This window comes from Eublepharis macularius, chromosome 13 (assembly GCF_028583425.1).
Source record: "Eublepharis macularius isolate TG4126 chromosome 13, MPM_Emac_v1.0, whole genome shotgun sequence".
Lineage (NCBI taxonomy): Eukaryota > Metazoa > Chordata > Lepidosauria > Squamata > Eublepharidae > Eublepharis > Eublepharis macularius.
In genome coordinates, this window is record NC_072802.1 from 5854204 (window position 1) to 5870106 (window position 15903).

At 40.1% G+C, this 15903-nt stretch overlaps 1 protein-coding gene across 2 annotated transcripts in view; it reads left to right on the top strand.

Moving 5' to 3' along the window:
• ATRX (ATRX chromatin remodeler) overlaps window positions 1-15903 on the top strand; it is a 183272-nt gene that overhangs the window by 139371 nt on the left and 27998 nt on the right. For both annotated transcript variants that reach the window (XM_054995798.1, XM_054995799.1), the window contains one exon: window positions 15748-15856. In XM_054995798.1, the coding sequence (XP_054851773.1) occupies window positions 15748-15856 (109 nt within the window). The remainder of the gene's footprint in view (window positions 1-15747; window positions 15857-15903) is intronic.

Sequence of the window (15903 nt, forward strand, 5' to 3'; positions counted from 1 at the left end):
GTCTCCCACAGCAGTGTTAGTCAAGCTGGGACAGGAAGGTGGCAGTGGGTTTGTTGTTGTTTTTTTGGTGAGGATGGATGTACCCCTTGCTGAGCTTCCCACTTAGAGCCGAAACAGACGAGACGAGTTCCCTCAATTCAACCTGGGTTGAATTGCCTCAAGGTTTGACGGGAAATGTAGGCATTTCTCCTTCCCGTCGCTCAGAGGAGGAGGAGGAGGGCTCCTCTCGCCCGGCCACCGCCGTTCCCAAGCGCGAGGGACTCGAGGAGCCTGGAAAGTGGCGGGGGGGGTGCTCTTAGGCTGGGGTGCGGCAGCGGCGGCACTCTTGCTGCTGCCACCGCTACCGCCTCTCTCGCCGCTGGAGAAGGAAGCCGAGAGGAAGGAGGACGAGAGGAAGAGGCTGGGGCGGGGGACGGCTGCAGCAAGAGCGCCGCCGCCACTGCGCCCCAGCCTAAGAGCATCCCCCCGCCACTTTCCAGGCTCCTCAAGTCCCTCGCACTTGGGAACGGCGGCGGCCAGGCGAGAGGAGCCCTCCTCCTCCCCCCTCCTCCTCTGAGCGACGGGAAGGAGAAATGCCTACATTTTCCGTCAAACCTTGAGGCAATTCAACCCAGGTTGAATTGAGGGAACTCGTCTCGTCTGTTTCGGCTCTCTGTTCCATTAAGGAGCGCCGTGCACTAAAGGTGGAAAGGGGGCTACTTGTCAAGTAAAGCTAAAGCAGAGTTGTGAGGAGACACCCCAGCAAATTATCTCCCATGGCTAAATACAGGAACCTGGAATTGATTTCATACTGATCGTGGACTCCCTCTCTGCTTGCTATTTTTTGCCTAATCGGTCTGTCTTTGGATTGAATTTCGGCCTGAATTAATACTCCTCTTGTTTGTGGCCCTTTGTACCACTTTTAAAATTTGCTGTAACTAAGGTGGTAAACTACCTTCCACTGACTAGTAAGGAACCCAGCAGCACCTTTCAGACAAACCAATTTATTGTAGCATAAGCTTTTGAGAACCACAGTTCTCTTTGTCAGATGCCTGTCTTAAAGGTGCTGCTGTACTCCTTGCTATTTTGTGACTACAGACTAACACAGCGAACTCCTCTGGTTCTCTTCCACTGACTGGCATTCCCTGTGCTTGCTTATGCTCCTGGTATTTCACAGTACTCCAAAAGAATGGTGGTCTGCACCCCATTTTCAAACTCAAGAGGTGTGAACTTCTCATAAAACCGAAGAAACTCTGAAAGGCATGGCTTTGTATCTGGCAGTATGTGCCTGTCCTCAGTACAGGCCCCTTTATCCCCAATACTGGCACCTCTCTGGCCGGTGGGCTTGGCCCCCAAGATGGTGAACATCATGAGTACTGGTACCTTTTTTAAAGGAAAAAACACTGCTGTAAGGTATGTTTAGCCACAGTTCTCCCTCTTCTAACAGAAGGAGTTTGATTTGTATCTGTAGCTTGATAGGATGCATATTTTCATATGTCTGATAAGTATCTCAGATTTTCCATCAGTCCGTTGTAGTGCCAATGCAGAGTTTTGCCCCTTGGATTCACTATGGCGCCAAGGATCTTCACAAAAGTTAAGGGAGTTGTAGTTGCCCCACATCAGGATTCATTCACTCGTAATTCAGATTTCTGAGATGTATGCTTGTCCTGTTCAACCAACTGTCTGACTTGAGTGCCTGTTGGCTTCTACCATGACTGTACACCACCTCTTGTGCAACTGCAGATGAAGCCACCACAGAGATGGTTCAGCCAGGTCTTTCACCCGTTCTGTCAAATGAAGCTGTGTCACATCCCTCCTAGTTCTTACTATGTTCCGAAGCAATACAGCAACCTTCATAAAGGGACTTCCCTTCTCAGACTAGGTCCATTGATCACTCCAACAACAGATGCATCTTCATGGGTCTGGGGAGTTCATTGCTGAGACCACAAGATACTTCCACAATGGTGCTCCAGTGAGACAGAATCTCACATCAGTGTTCTAGAGCTCCTTTCTGTCCAAAAGGCCCTGCAAGGCTTTTCACCCTTTAATTTGCTGCAGGCATGTCAGAGTGGTAACAGACAACATATTCTTGTATTTTATGTTAACAAGCAAGGAGGATTGGGATCCTTGACTCCTTGAGCTCTAGTATAATTCATTTGGATTGTGTGTACAATACCAAAACTTCCTGTCAGCTGTTTATCTACCAGGGACAAATAACATATGTGCAGATAAGCCTCACTTGAAATTCGAACCATGAGTGGAGCTATACGCACCTGGTTTCTAATCCTGATGTTCCAGTGCTCGGGCATGCCAGCAGAAAATGCAGAGCTTTTATATGAGGAGGGGCATTGAGGAGGGATCATCCCTATGTGTAACATTTTTCCTCATTCCGTAAAGACCCTCATCTCTTTACCTATTATGGAGGGCTGAAAAGAGATTGTAAGTTTAGTGATTGCATTTCTAAGTTAATATTTCTCCATCACCAGCCTTTGCCTTCTGCCATGTGACCACACTCTACTTGGGCTATGGCTATGTTGATTAGGTTAGCCAAAGGTGTACTTCATCTTGAAGTCTGTAGAGCAAGCATATGATCACCACCTTCTACATTTATACAGTAGTGGAAATTAGAGCCCAACATAATGCTTCATTTAGCTGTGTGGTCTTAAATACTTTGTGTGCTTCATATCACCTGTTCCCACCACCAGGTGTGTCAGCTTGCTATTATTCCTAACGTGTAATTTGCAGAGGCCACAAAGAAGAAAGACAGGTTGCTTACTTGTAATTAGTTGTCTTTGAGTGATCATCTGTGCAGTCACACAACCTATCCGCTTCCCCTAGGCATTCCTTTTTCCCTGCTGCATCATATTTTGGAAACAACTGAGTGGAAAGGTGCAAATCCTCCCACTCTGGGCATATGTTTTGCTAGGAAGCAAGAGGAGTTGGCACCAAAATTCGAATTCAAAATTTAGTTTAGCTATTGGAGGTTCATATCATGACTCTGTGCAGGCTAATGTTCCTATATGTGTGACTGAATAGATGAACACTCAGAGAATGGCAGTTAAGCAGCCTGGGTTTTTTTTTCACCGTGGTCTCTCCAGTCCCATATATGGGTTCTGTACTGGTACAGAAGGCAACTCCAGAAAGTTCTAGAAGTCTAACCTAAAAATTGGCACTGAAGTGTCTTCCCTAGGGAAGGTATTTTCCCTCTGTGCAGGCTCCAGCTGGTGAGCATCTTTTTGCACAGTTCTCTTCTGATGCAGCATAGGATGCAGTTCTGAGAATTTCTCTCATCACAGGTTTTTCTTTAGTTTATGAGAAATTATCTTTCTGGCTATAATTTTCCTATCCTAAAAAAATTGTGCAGTTGCCTCCCTACCTCTTCTTCTATTAAGCATAACAGCTGCTGGAAAAGTAGTCCAGTTTTTCATCATGCCATAGAGGAAAGCTACCTGTCCCCAACAAGCTCAACGTTTACCTGTTGTGTTTAGGAGATAAAGACATAACCTGAATTCAGCTCAAGCAAGCCTTTATTGACATATATAAAAATATACGATTTTAAATACAGAAATGAGTCCATACAGAATGAGATTAAAATTACAGATAGAAACAGGGCAGCAGTACAGCAAAATCAGTATAGAATATTACTTGACAGGGCGTATAGCCATGGCACTGTAGAGAAACTTTGCTACTATTTCAGTTATTTCCCCATCTGGGTGATGAAGCCATAACATCAGCTCACATTCCCACAGTGGCAAAGTCACAAGGTATTCTCCTCAAATTTAGGAACCAATCCTTGATGCTTATGAAAATGACTCATCCAACCCCATTGACTCACCTTGCTTGGCTGAGCCAGTTGTGTGCATCCATTCTCCTTGGCTATTTATTTTTCTTCATATTCAGACTGCAGCTCTTAGTGCTAAGGTACCGTTGACTGACAGCCTCCATACTACACTAAACAACAGTGACTTAATTGACCACAACTGTGTCTGATAAGAGAAAGAGGATGAAAGAAGCAGCAGACAGAGACTGGAACCTGAGGTGGAAGTTCCTGCCCCATCCATTCCAACATGAACGATAGTATCTGACATAATACCAGTTCTGCTGCCCGCTTCAGGGCACACAACAAATGTATCACTGGTACAAGTCAAGGCAGTCCTGAACCAGTTCCGTGAGGCTGTTCCAAGAGCCTTTTCTCGAGGTAGCACAGCATCCTTTTGGGGTTTTCTTTCATGGACCTGCAAGATGCCAACCTCCACATTACACTCAGGCATAAACACAGGAAATACCTGTATTTTTCCAAGGGAAACTACCACTATTAATGCAGTGTTCTCTTGTTTGAATGGCTCTTCGTTAATTTTAAGTTATTTAGAAAGTTTATATGCTACCGCAGAGGCTGCAAGGAGGCTCACAAAATCAAAAATGAATACAATAAAATAATTCAAAAACATGTAAAATGAGTGGGGACTTCCGGTTTGGGATTCATGGAGGTCTAACGCAGCTCAGGGAGCTGGGCTGTCCGTGCCACTGTTTGTGGAGGCTGGAGGGGCGCAAACTGCCCGCAGCCCCCTGTTCTCAGGTGGAGAACAGGCAAGCATGCTTAAGAACCTGAGGGCGCGTTGATCTCGGGTGTGAGGGGAGTTCTACACAACGAGCCCCCGTCCACTCTTGAGGTCCCACCCGAAGAAAGGTTGCTAAAATCTCTGCAGCGGCTCTGGAGTCATTTTCTGGCATAAGACCTACATGCCCAAGCTTCAGTAAACCAAGAAGGGAATATGAATCAATTGGACAATTGAAGCAGCGATTACAACCCAAGAGAAACGTCTAAGAAGATAAAGATTGCTATCTCTCAATACGGGACAGATTAAAAACAGCAATAAAGTGATAGAGAATTTAAAAACTGCAAGAGACTTGTTATACAAAGGAGGAAATTCCGGCAAATTAAACTTTAAAAAGTGACATTGTAAAGAGAAGTTAGCGCGGAAAATTGATTATTGTTTACATACCTGCGGCTAGGAAGAGATACTGGACTGTGAGAAAGTTTTAATATCACGAGAACTGCTGTGAAAAGAAGAGGAACAGGAAGTGCATCAGAACCATAAAGAGACTGGCGAGAAGCGGCTTGTTAACAACGGAAGTAGAAGGTCGCCATTTTGAAACAGGGCAAAGCTGTGATCTCAAAGAAAACGGAAGTAGGCCTTTTTTTTAAAAAAAAAAATTATTGGTGAGTTTATATTCCATATTCAATACATATTCCCATCATATCTAATTTACTCTAACCCCCACCCTTTCCTCCCCCCTCCTTATCGACTTCCAACAGCTTTCCAACCCTTAACCCTTCTTATTACTTAACTTGACTTCACTTATATTCTTCTATAACACATATATCGTAATATTTCTTACTCTAAGCATATTCAAATTGTTTTATGTATATACTATATTAAAATCACTAATCCACCAATGTATCCATTTTACTCTTCCTTGATTAAACTCTGTATTCTAAGTAAGATTTGCTTAAACATAATACTAGCTTAGATTGTAATAATTAAATTCCCCCTTAATGGTAAAGTCGCTTATCTCTTCTGTTTACAACATCACATTTTAATAGTTCTCAAACTGCCACAGTTCTCCCTTCACATCCCATTTTTTTCCTAAATATTGTTTCAATTTCCCCCAATCAGCAATAAATTGTCCTGGATCAAGATCTTTTAAGTTTTCTTGTCATTTTTTCCATCTCCGCCATGTACAGCAGTTTATAAATCCAATCTTCTATAGTTGGTATTTCTTGTATTATCCATTTCTGCGTGTACAACAGTCTTGCCGCTGTGGTCATATAAAATAACAATGTTCTGTACTGCACTGGAACACCTTCCATTCCCAAGTTCAGTAGCAACAATTCTGGGTTCTTATTTATTTGGATTTGTAAAATTTCATTAATTGCTTCAATTATATCTCCCCAGTATTGCTTAGCTACCTCACAAGTCCACCACATATGATATAGTGACCTTTCATGCTTTTTACATTTCCAGCATTTGTCTGATATGTTAGTGTTTCCTAGCGCAATCTTCTTTGGTGTTAGATACCCTCTATAGATCATTTTGTATACATTCTCTTTAATGTCCGTACAAGTTGAAATCTTCAATGTGTTTTTCCACAGGTGCTCCCACGCCTCCATTGTTATTTCTTTATTGAAGTTTACTGCCCACTTCACCATCTGGACTTTTACTGTTTCATCCTCCGTATGCCATTTTAGAAGTACTTTATAAATCTTTGAAATTTCTTTTTTACCTTCTTGTAATATCGCTTCTTCTAATTCTGAGTTTTCCATTCTTATTCCTCCTTTTAAACAGTCCGAATTGAAAAGATCTCTGATCTGTCTATATTGAAACCATCCGTAACAAGGAGACAACTCTTCTTCTGTCTTTATTATTGTTGAATATTGTATTTGTGTTATCTCCTTGTAGGTCAAATGCTGCTGTTCATTGTCGACAGTTCTCGGATCTATTACTTCATACGGAACCACCCACGAAGGAATTCCATCTTCCAAATAAACCTTATACTTCTTCCAGATTGTGGCTTCTTCGAATATAGTGGTGCAAAAACATAGAGTCTGCTTTAACTTTATCGTACCACAGATAGGCATGCCATCCAAACAACTTTTTGTGTCCCTCCAAAGCCAGCAATTTACGGTTTTTTAATGTTATACAATCTTTTAACCATGCCAGACAAATTGCTTCATAGTATAGTCTTATATTGGGCAGTTGCAAACCACCTCTTTCCTTCGCATCCTGTAATACTTTCATTTTCACACGTGGTTTTTTGCCTGCCCACACAAAGTCTGAAATTTTCCTTTGCCATTTGTCAAATTGTTTAGAGTCTCGGATAATTGGAATTGTTTGCAACAAGAACATCACACGTGGTAGAACATTCATCTTTACTGCTGTTATCCTTCCCAACCATGATAAATTCAGTTTGTTCTATTTTATCAAGTCTCTCTCTATTTGTATCCACAATTTCTCATAGTTATTTTTAAATAGATCTATATTTTTCGCAGTCAGTTCAGTACCAAGATATTTTACTTTATTAGTTACCTCACAATCCGTAATCTCCATTAGTTCTTGCTGTTTCTGCTTGGTCATGTTTTTACATAGTATCTTCGACTTCTTTTTATTCATATAAAATCCAGCCAAATCGCCGAACTCCTTTATTTTGTTTATTATTTTAGGCATATTCTCAATTGGATCGTCTTCTATTAACATTATGTCATCCGCAAATGCTCTGACCTTGTAGGAAAATTCCTTTATTTTTATGCCTCGAATTGTATCATCCTCTCGTATTTGAATTATCAGTATTTCCAAGATCAAAATGAACAACAATGGAGACAGAGGGCAGCCCTGTCTTGTACCTTTGCTTATTTTCAACTTTTTAGTTAAGTCATCATTCACTACAATCGCTGCACTTTGGTCTCTATAAATTTCTTTAACTGCTTGTATGAACTTTGCTCCCATTTGCAGCTTTTCCATAGTGGCAAACGTAAAGTCCCAGTTCAGATTGTCAAATGCTTTTTCTGCGTCCACGAAAAAGAAACCAACCTCCCTATCACAGTGCTTATCATAGTATTCAATAGCGTTTATTCCTGTCCTTAAATTGCCTTTAATTTGTCTATTAGGTAAAAATCCGGCCTGCTCTTCTGCAATAAATTCCATCAGCCATCCCTTTATCCTTTCCGCCAAAACTTTTGCAAATATTTTATAGTCATTGTTCAGCAACGAAATTGGCCGATAATTTTTAACATTGGTCAGATCCTGTCCATCTTTCGGAATCAGTGATATGTTAGCTTCGTTCCATGAATCGCGAATCTTATGGCCTTGCATAACTTCATTCATTACCTCTCTCAAAAAAGGTGCCAATTCGCTAGCCATCATTTTATAGAACTTTGCCGTCACTCCATTCGGTCCCGGTGCTTTCCCTAATTTCGTGGATTGGATGGCCTCTTTTATTTCTTCCTCTGTCACTTCCCTATTTAATTTTTCTTTCCGTTCCTCTGACATAGTTGGAAGTTTCATTCTTTCCAAATACTCTGCTATTGAATCTCTATTCACTTCTTTTTTCTGGTACTATTTTTCATAAAATTTATAGAAAGCTCTACTAATAGCTGATTGGTCCAATAATGTTCTGTCTTCCTCTCGTATTTTAATTATGGTTTTCTTCTCTTTTTTCTTTTTTAATTGCCAAGCTAGATATTTGCCAGGTTTATTTGCACCTTCAAATGTTTTTTGATTAATTTTTTTCAAATTCCACTCCAACTCTTTGTTATTCATTGCCGTCAATTGCTCCTGCAATATTTTTATATCCTGATATATACGTTTCTTCCCTGGTCTTTTCTTAAGTTGTATCTCTTTGGCTTTAATTTTTTCGGTTATTTCCTTTCTTTTTTCTTCTTTTCTCCTTCTGTCCCTTGCATTCAAGTCCATCAATATTCCCCTTATTACAGCTTTGTAAGTGTCCCATACCTTATGAGTTGACACATCCTTATTTAAATTGTATTGTATAAAGAACTTGGTCTCCTTTCGTAGCAACGCCATGTTATCTTCTATCTGCAGCAAGTCTTCATTTATTCTCCATCCTCTTCTTTTAGTATTTTTTCCAAATCTCCACATGATAGGATTGTGATCTGAGCCTACCTTAGGCATTATCTCCACATCTCTAGTCCACAACATTAGTTCTTTGGAAGCCCAGATCATATCAGTTCTTGATAGAGTGGCATGCCTCGCAGAATAAAAGGTATATTGTCTGTTTTTTGGATTTTGTCTCCTCCATACATCTTCCAGACTTTCCTGTTCCTTAATCGCAAAATACGACTTTGGCAAGAGTCCTCTTTTTTTGTGTGCAATTTTAGATTTCTTATCTTCTTCCAAGTTTGTAACTCCATTGAAGTCGCCTGCCAGAATTATTTGATCATAGGTCAGCTCATCGAGTTGTTTTTGTAAATCCTTGAAAAAGTTTTCTTTCGCGCCATTGGGTGCATAAATTCCAATCACCAAGGTCTTCTTCGAGTTCCAAATTACTTCCACTGCTAAATATCTAGCTTCTGCATCACTTAAAATTAATTTTGGCTGCAGTTCCTCCTTTATATACAATGCAACTCCTCTCTTCTTCTTTTTGGAGGCTGCAGCAAATTCATTTCCAAGCTTTACAAATTTCAAATATTTTAAATCCTGCTTTCTGATATGTGTTTCTTGGAGACATACTATATTACATTTTTGTTTTAAAAGCCAGTGGAAAATAGTCTTACGCTTACAAGGTGAATTTAGTCCATTTACATTCCAAGATATTATTTTACACTCCATGATCACATTCTTATACTTTTTGGTAAGTCCTTTTCATTGTCCCTAATAAAGTTTTCCATCTCGTGACCCGACCTGATATTTCTCCTTACTCCACCAAATTCAAATGCCAGTCCTTCTGGTATTTCCCATCTGTACCTAATTTTCAAATCCTTTAACATCTGGACCAGCTCTCTGTATTTTTTCCGCTCCAACAACACCGCTCTGGGCAGTTCTTTCATAACTCTCACCACCTTCCCGTCGACTTCTAATGGTTCCTGAAACTGTTTGCTTACAATTGACTCTCTTGTGTTTCTGGTCGTAAATTGCACGATCATATCCCTTGGTAACTTCTTCTGAGTTGCAAGTTTTGTGTTAATTCTGTATGCCACATCCAGAAGAGCTGCAACCTCCTCTTCTTCTTTCCCCAGGTAGCCGCCAAAATTTCTGTAATCTGCTCTTGGGCTGTTTTTTCCACAATCTCCGGAATCCCGCGAAATCTGAGTTGCTTTTCCATTTGTTTACATTCAACTGCGGCCATTCTTCCCTTCATTCCTTGCATCTCCGTTCTCTGCACGTCTGTTAAGGTGTCAACCACGTTCTCTACTACATTAACTCTCTGCTGTGTAGCTTGCAAGTCATTTTGTACTTGATCCATTTTTTTTCTGAGTTCTGCCATCTCCGATTTTAGTGCCTCTTTAAAGTCCTTAAAATTCTCCTGCATCATTTCTTTAAGCTCTTTATTTCCTTCTGAAACTTTTTTATCCAAATTCTCCAGCGCGGTTTGCCACTCCTTCTTCGACATCGTGGGGCTAGCTCTACTTCGCTCCCACATGTCTGCTCTTTTCCTCAACTCCGTGGCGCTAGTTTGTTGCTTTCTGTTATTTTCAAAAGTCCAGATTCAGTTTATTTTTTAGAGAAAAGAGTTTGCATAGTCCAAAATGTCAGATGTTTTTTATCTATTGTATTGAAGCAATCGCCCTTACCTTCACCAAAGATGGCCTATTTCCGTTTCCTTGAAGACACAGCTTTGCCCTGTTTCAAAATGGCGACCTTCCACTTTCGTTGTTAACAAGCCGCTTCTCGCCAGTCTCTTTATGATTCTGACGCACTTCCTGTTCCTCTTCTTTTCACAGCAGTTCTCACGATATTAAAACTTTCTCACAGTCTGCTATCTCTTCCTAGCCACAGGTATGTAAACAATAATCAATTTTCCGCATTAACTTCTCTTTACAGTGTCACTTTTTAAAATTTTATTTGCCGGAACTTCCTCCTTTGTATAACAAGTCTCTTGCAGTTTTTAGATTCTCTTTATCACTTTATTCCTTTTTATAATCTGTCCCGTATTAAGAGATAGCAATCTTTACCTTCTTAGACGTTTCTCTTGGGTTGTAATCGCTGCTTCAAGTATCCAATTAGTTCTTATTTCCTTTTCAGTTTACTGAAGCTTGGGTATGTAGGTCTTATGCCAGAAACTGACTCCAGAGCCGCTGCAGAGATTTTGGCAACCTTTCTTCGGGTGGGACCTCAAGAGTGTACGGGGGCTCGTTGTGTAGAACTCCCCTCACACCCGAGATCAACGTGCCCTCAGGTTCTTAAGCGTGCTTGCCTGTTCTCCGCCTGAAAACATGGGGCTCCGGGCAGTTTGCGCCCCTCCAGCCTTCACAAACAGCGGCACGGACAGCCCAGCTCCCTGAGCTGCATTAGACCTCCATGAATCTCAAACCAGAAGTTTCCGGAAGTAGGCCATCTTTGATGAAGGTAAGGGCGATTCAATATAAAACCATAGAGAAAAGACGCCCGACATTTTGGACTGTGCAAACACTAATTGTTAAAAAAATAAACTGAATCTGGACTTTTAAAAATAACAAAGTAACAAATCAACGCCACGGAGTCGAGGAAAAGAGCGGATTCGTGGGAGCGAAGTAGAGCTAGCCCCACGATGTCGAAGAAGGAGTGGCAAACCGCGCTGGAAAACTTGAACAAGAAAGTTTCAGAAGGAAACAAAGAGCTTAAAGAAATGATGCAAGAGAATGTTAAAGACTTTAAAGAGGCACTAAAATCGGAGATGGCAGAACTCAAAAAAAAAAAGAAAGAAAGAAATAAAAGAGGCCATCCAATCCACGAAATTAGGGAAAGCACCGGGACCGGATGGATTCACGGCAAAGTTCTACAAAATGATGGCTAACGAATTGGCACCTTTTTTGAGAGAGGTAATGAATGAAGTTATGCAAGGCCAAAAGATTCCTGATTCATGGAACAAAGCTAATATATCACTGATTCCGAAAGACGGACAGGACTTGACCAATGTTAAAAATTATCGGCCAATTTTGTTGCTGAATAATGACTATAAAATATTTGCAAAAGTTTTGGTGGAAAGTATAAAGGGATGGCTGTTGGAATTTATTGCAGAAGAACAGGCTGGATTTTTACCCAATAGACAAATTAAAGATAATTTAAGGACAGGAATAAACGCTATTGAATACTATGATAAGCACTGTGACAGGGAAGTTGGTTTCTTTTTCATGGACGCGGAAAAACATTTGACAATCTGAACTGGGACTTTATGTTTGCCACTATGGAAAAGCTGAAAATGGGAGAAAAGTTCATACAAGCGGTTAAAGAAATTTATAGAGACCAAAGTGCAGCGATTGTAGTGAATGATGATTTAACCAAAAAACTGAAAATAAGTAAAGTTACAAGACAGGGCTGCCCTCTGTCTCAATTGTTGTTCATTTTGATATTGGAAATATTGATGATTCCAATACGAGAGGATGACACAATCCGAGGCATAAAAATAAAGGAATTTTCCTACAAGGTCAGAGCATTTGCGGATGACATAATGTTAATAGTAGATGATCCAATTGAGAACATGCCCAAAATAATAGACAAAATAAAGGAGTTCGGCGATTTGGCTGGATTTTATGTGAACAAAAAGAAGTCGAAGATATTATGTAAGAATATGACTAAGCAGAAGCAGCAAGAACTAATGGAGATAACGGACTGTGAGGTAACTAACAAAGTAAAATATCTTGGTATTGAACTGACTGCGAAAAACATAGATTTATTTAAAAATAACTATGAGAAATTGTGGATACAAATAGAGAGAGATTTGATAAAATGGAATAAACTGAATTTATCATGGTTGGGAAGAATAGCAGCAGTAAAGATGAATGTTTTACCGCGTGTGATGTTCTTGTTGCAAACAATTCCAATTATTCGAGACTCTAAACAATTTGACAAATGGCAAAGGAAAATTTCAGACTTTGTGTGGGCAGGCAAGAAACCACGTGTGAAAATGAAAGTATTACAGGATGCGAAGGAAAGAGGTGGTTTGCAACTGCCCAATATAAGACTATACTATGAAGCAATATGTCTGGCATGGTTAAAAGATTGGATAACGTTAAAAGACCGTAAATTGCTAGCTTTGGAGGGACATAAAAAAATATTTGGATGGCATGCATATTTGTGGTATGATAAAGTAAAAGACTCTATGTTTTTGCATCATTACTTTCGAAGAAGCCTTTTCACAATCTGGAAGAAGTATAAGGTTTATTTGGAAGATGGAATTCCTTCGTGGGTGGTTCCGTATGAAGTAATAGATCCGAGAACTGTCGACAATGAACAGCAACGTCTAACTTACAAGGAGATAACACAAATACAACATTCAATAATAAGAATAAAAACAGAAGAAGAGCTGTCTCCTTGTTATGGATGGTTTCAATACAGACAGATCAGAGATCTTTTTAACTCGGACTGTTTAAAAGGAGGAATAAGAACGGAAAATTCAGAACTAGAAGAAGTGATATTACAAGAAGGCAAGAAAGAAATCTCAAAGATTGATAAAGTACTTCTAAAATGGCACACGGAGGATGAAATAGTAAAAGTCCAGATGGTGAAGTGGGCAATAAATTTTCATAAAGAAATAACAATGGAGGCGTGGGAGCACTTGTGGAAAAATACACTGAAGATCTCAACTTGTATGAGCATTAAAGAGAATGTATATAAAATGATCTATAGATGGTATTTAACACCAAAGAAAATTACGTTAATAAATACCAACATGTCAGACAAATGCTGGAAATGTAAAAAGCATGAAGGATCATTGTATCATATGTGGTGGACTTGTAAGGTAGCCAAGCAATACTGGGGAGATATAATTGAAGTAATTAATGAGATTTTACAAATCCAAATAAATAAGAACCCAGAATTGTTGCTACTGAACTTGGGAATGGAAGATGTTCCAATGCAGTACAGAACGTTGTTGTTTTATATGACTACAACGGCAAGACTTTTGTATGCGCAGAAATGGAAAACACAAGAAATACCAACTATAGAAGATTGGATTTACAAATTGCTGTACATGGCGGAGATGGACAAAATGACAAGAAAACTTAAAGATCTTGATCCAGGACAATTTATTGCTGATTGGGGGAAATTGAAACAATATTTAGAAAAAAAATGGGATGTGAAAGGAGAACTGTGGCAGTTTGAGAATTATTAAAATGTGATGTTGAAAATAGAAGAGAGAAGCGACTTTACCATTAAGGGGAAAATTTAATTATTATAATCTAAGCTAGTATTATGTCTAAGGAAATTTTATCTAGAACATATAGTTTAATTAAGGAAGAGTAAAATGGATATATTAGTGGATTTAATATAGTATATATATAAAATAATTTGAATATGCTTAGAGTAAGAGATATCATGACATGTGTTATAGAAGAATATAAGTGAAGTTAAGTAATAAGAAGGGTTAAGGGTTGGAAAGCTGTTGGAAGTCGACAAGGAGGGGGGAGGAAAAGGGTGGGGGTTAGAGTAAATTAGATATGATGGGATTGTATGTATTAAATATGAAATATAAACTCACCAATAAATTTTTTTTAAAAAAAACATGTAAAATGAGCATTGTTAAAACAGCATAAACCAACCATGGTGACCCCCTGCTCTGGTCCCATCTAGATCAGATTACTGCAATGTGCCCTGTGGGGGAGGGCTGCCTTTGAAAACTTCAGAAACTTCAGTGGGTCCAAAATGTGGCTGACAGGCTCTGGAGACAGTGATCATATCAACCCTGTGTAGGAAGAGCGACTGGCTGCCCATCTGCTTCCAGGCACTATTCCAAACATTGGTTCCTACCTGTAAGGACCTAAATAGTTTGGGGCAGGAACACTTAAAGGACCACCTCAGCCCATATTATCCAGCCCACCAATTAAGATCCTTTTCTCAAGCCCTGCTGTGTGAGCCCTCCACTTACAGAGGTTACCCATGTAGCTGTTGGAGATAGAGCATTTTCAGTGGCAGCACCTTGCCTTTTGAATGCCCTCCTTGAAGCGCACCTGCTGCCTCCTTTCTTTTAGAGCTGGGGCAAAACTTTTCTCTTTGCCCAGGCTTTTAAATAAGTTAATTTTTTTAGCTGATTTATGGTCTGCACCTATGTGTCTCAGCAGCAGGCCAGAACCCCAGGCAATGAGCCTGCAGCACAGATGGTGCCTCTGCAGCCTGGCACATGAATATGGTTGGCCTTGGGCAGCATGGAAGCATTGAGAGGGGCTGGACCAGAAAGCAGTGGCACTCTGGCCCCAGACAGCCTCAGCTGGAGGAGTGGTCATGGGGAGGAGGAGTTGACACAGGAGTAGGGGATGAAGAGTTTGCCAGCAACCAAACTGCTGACAGTCTCTCATACAGTCTTTTCTTTGGGAGCTGCTAGCAGGTCTGTAGACTTCCCTCCTTCCACTTAAGGCGTGTTCAGGGAGATAGCACCCTCCCTTATGGAGGGGATTTGAGAGCCAGTCCTTGGGCTACAGCTTGATCGTTCTGGAGTGGCCTTCTGTATTGACGCAGAACCCATGTGTGTGACTGTATAGAAGACCATGTTGCAGTCCTTGAAAGCAATACTTGTTTTAATTCTACCCTGCTTAAGAGTATGTGAGTCCCAGAGAACTTTTGCATGCAAAAGTAGCTAGATTGTACTTGCACTGTGGCTTTTTAAAAGATTTAATTTCTTAATTCTAATCTGAGTATTCTGAAAAGATGGAAATTTTATGGGCATGGTTAGCCTTGCAGATTCCCCTTGCAGTGTCTCTTCTTACAATCCATATAGGGTCTTTTTGTCAGCACATTATTTGCAAGGGGGGAAAGGAAAGAGAATCCTTCATTCTGAAGGAACTCGCCAAGATCAACAAATATTGTTTATTTTTTACTTGTGAGTACACAGGGTTGCTTTTATTATACTTTTGGCTCCAATAAACGTGCAACATTTCCTAGTTTGGTTAAAGTTATTGATTTTAAAATACTGTGAAATGAATTAGTATTATATGTCTTGGCAAGTGTCTGATATTATGTGTGTCTACAGACTATTATATCTGTTATACACATAAATACCTAGCATTATTCATTTTGTTCCCTGTATTTTTGATATATTCTCTGTCTTTTGATTGTTTAGGTGAAGGAAAGTGGTTCAGGAATATTGATTATTATCGATTAGATGGTTCTACCACTGCTCAGTCAAGAAAAAAATGGGCTGAAGAATTTAACGATGAAACTAATGTCAGGTAAAATTTTTGGGTTTGGATGTAAGCTTTGTAAAAGACTGTGACAG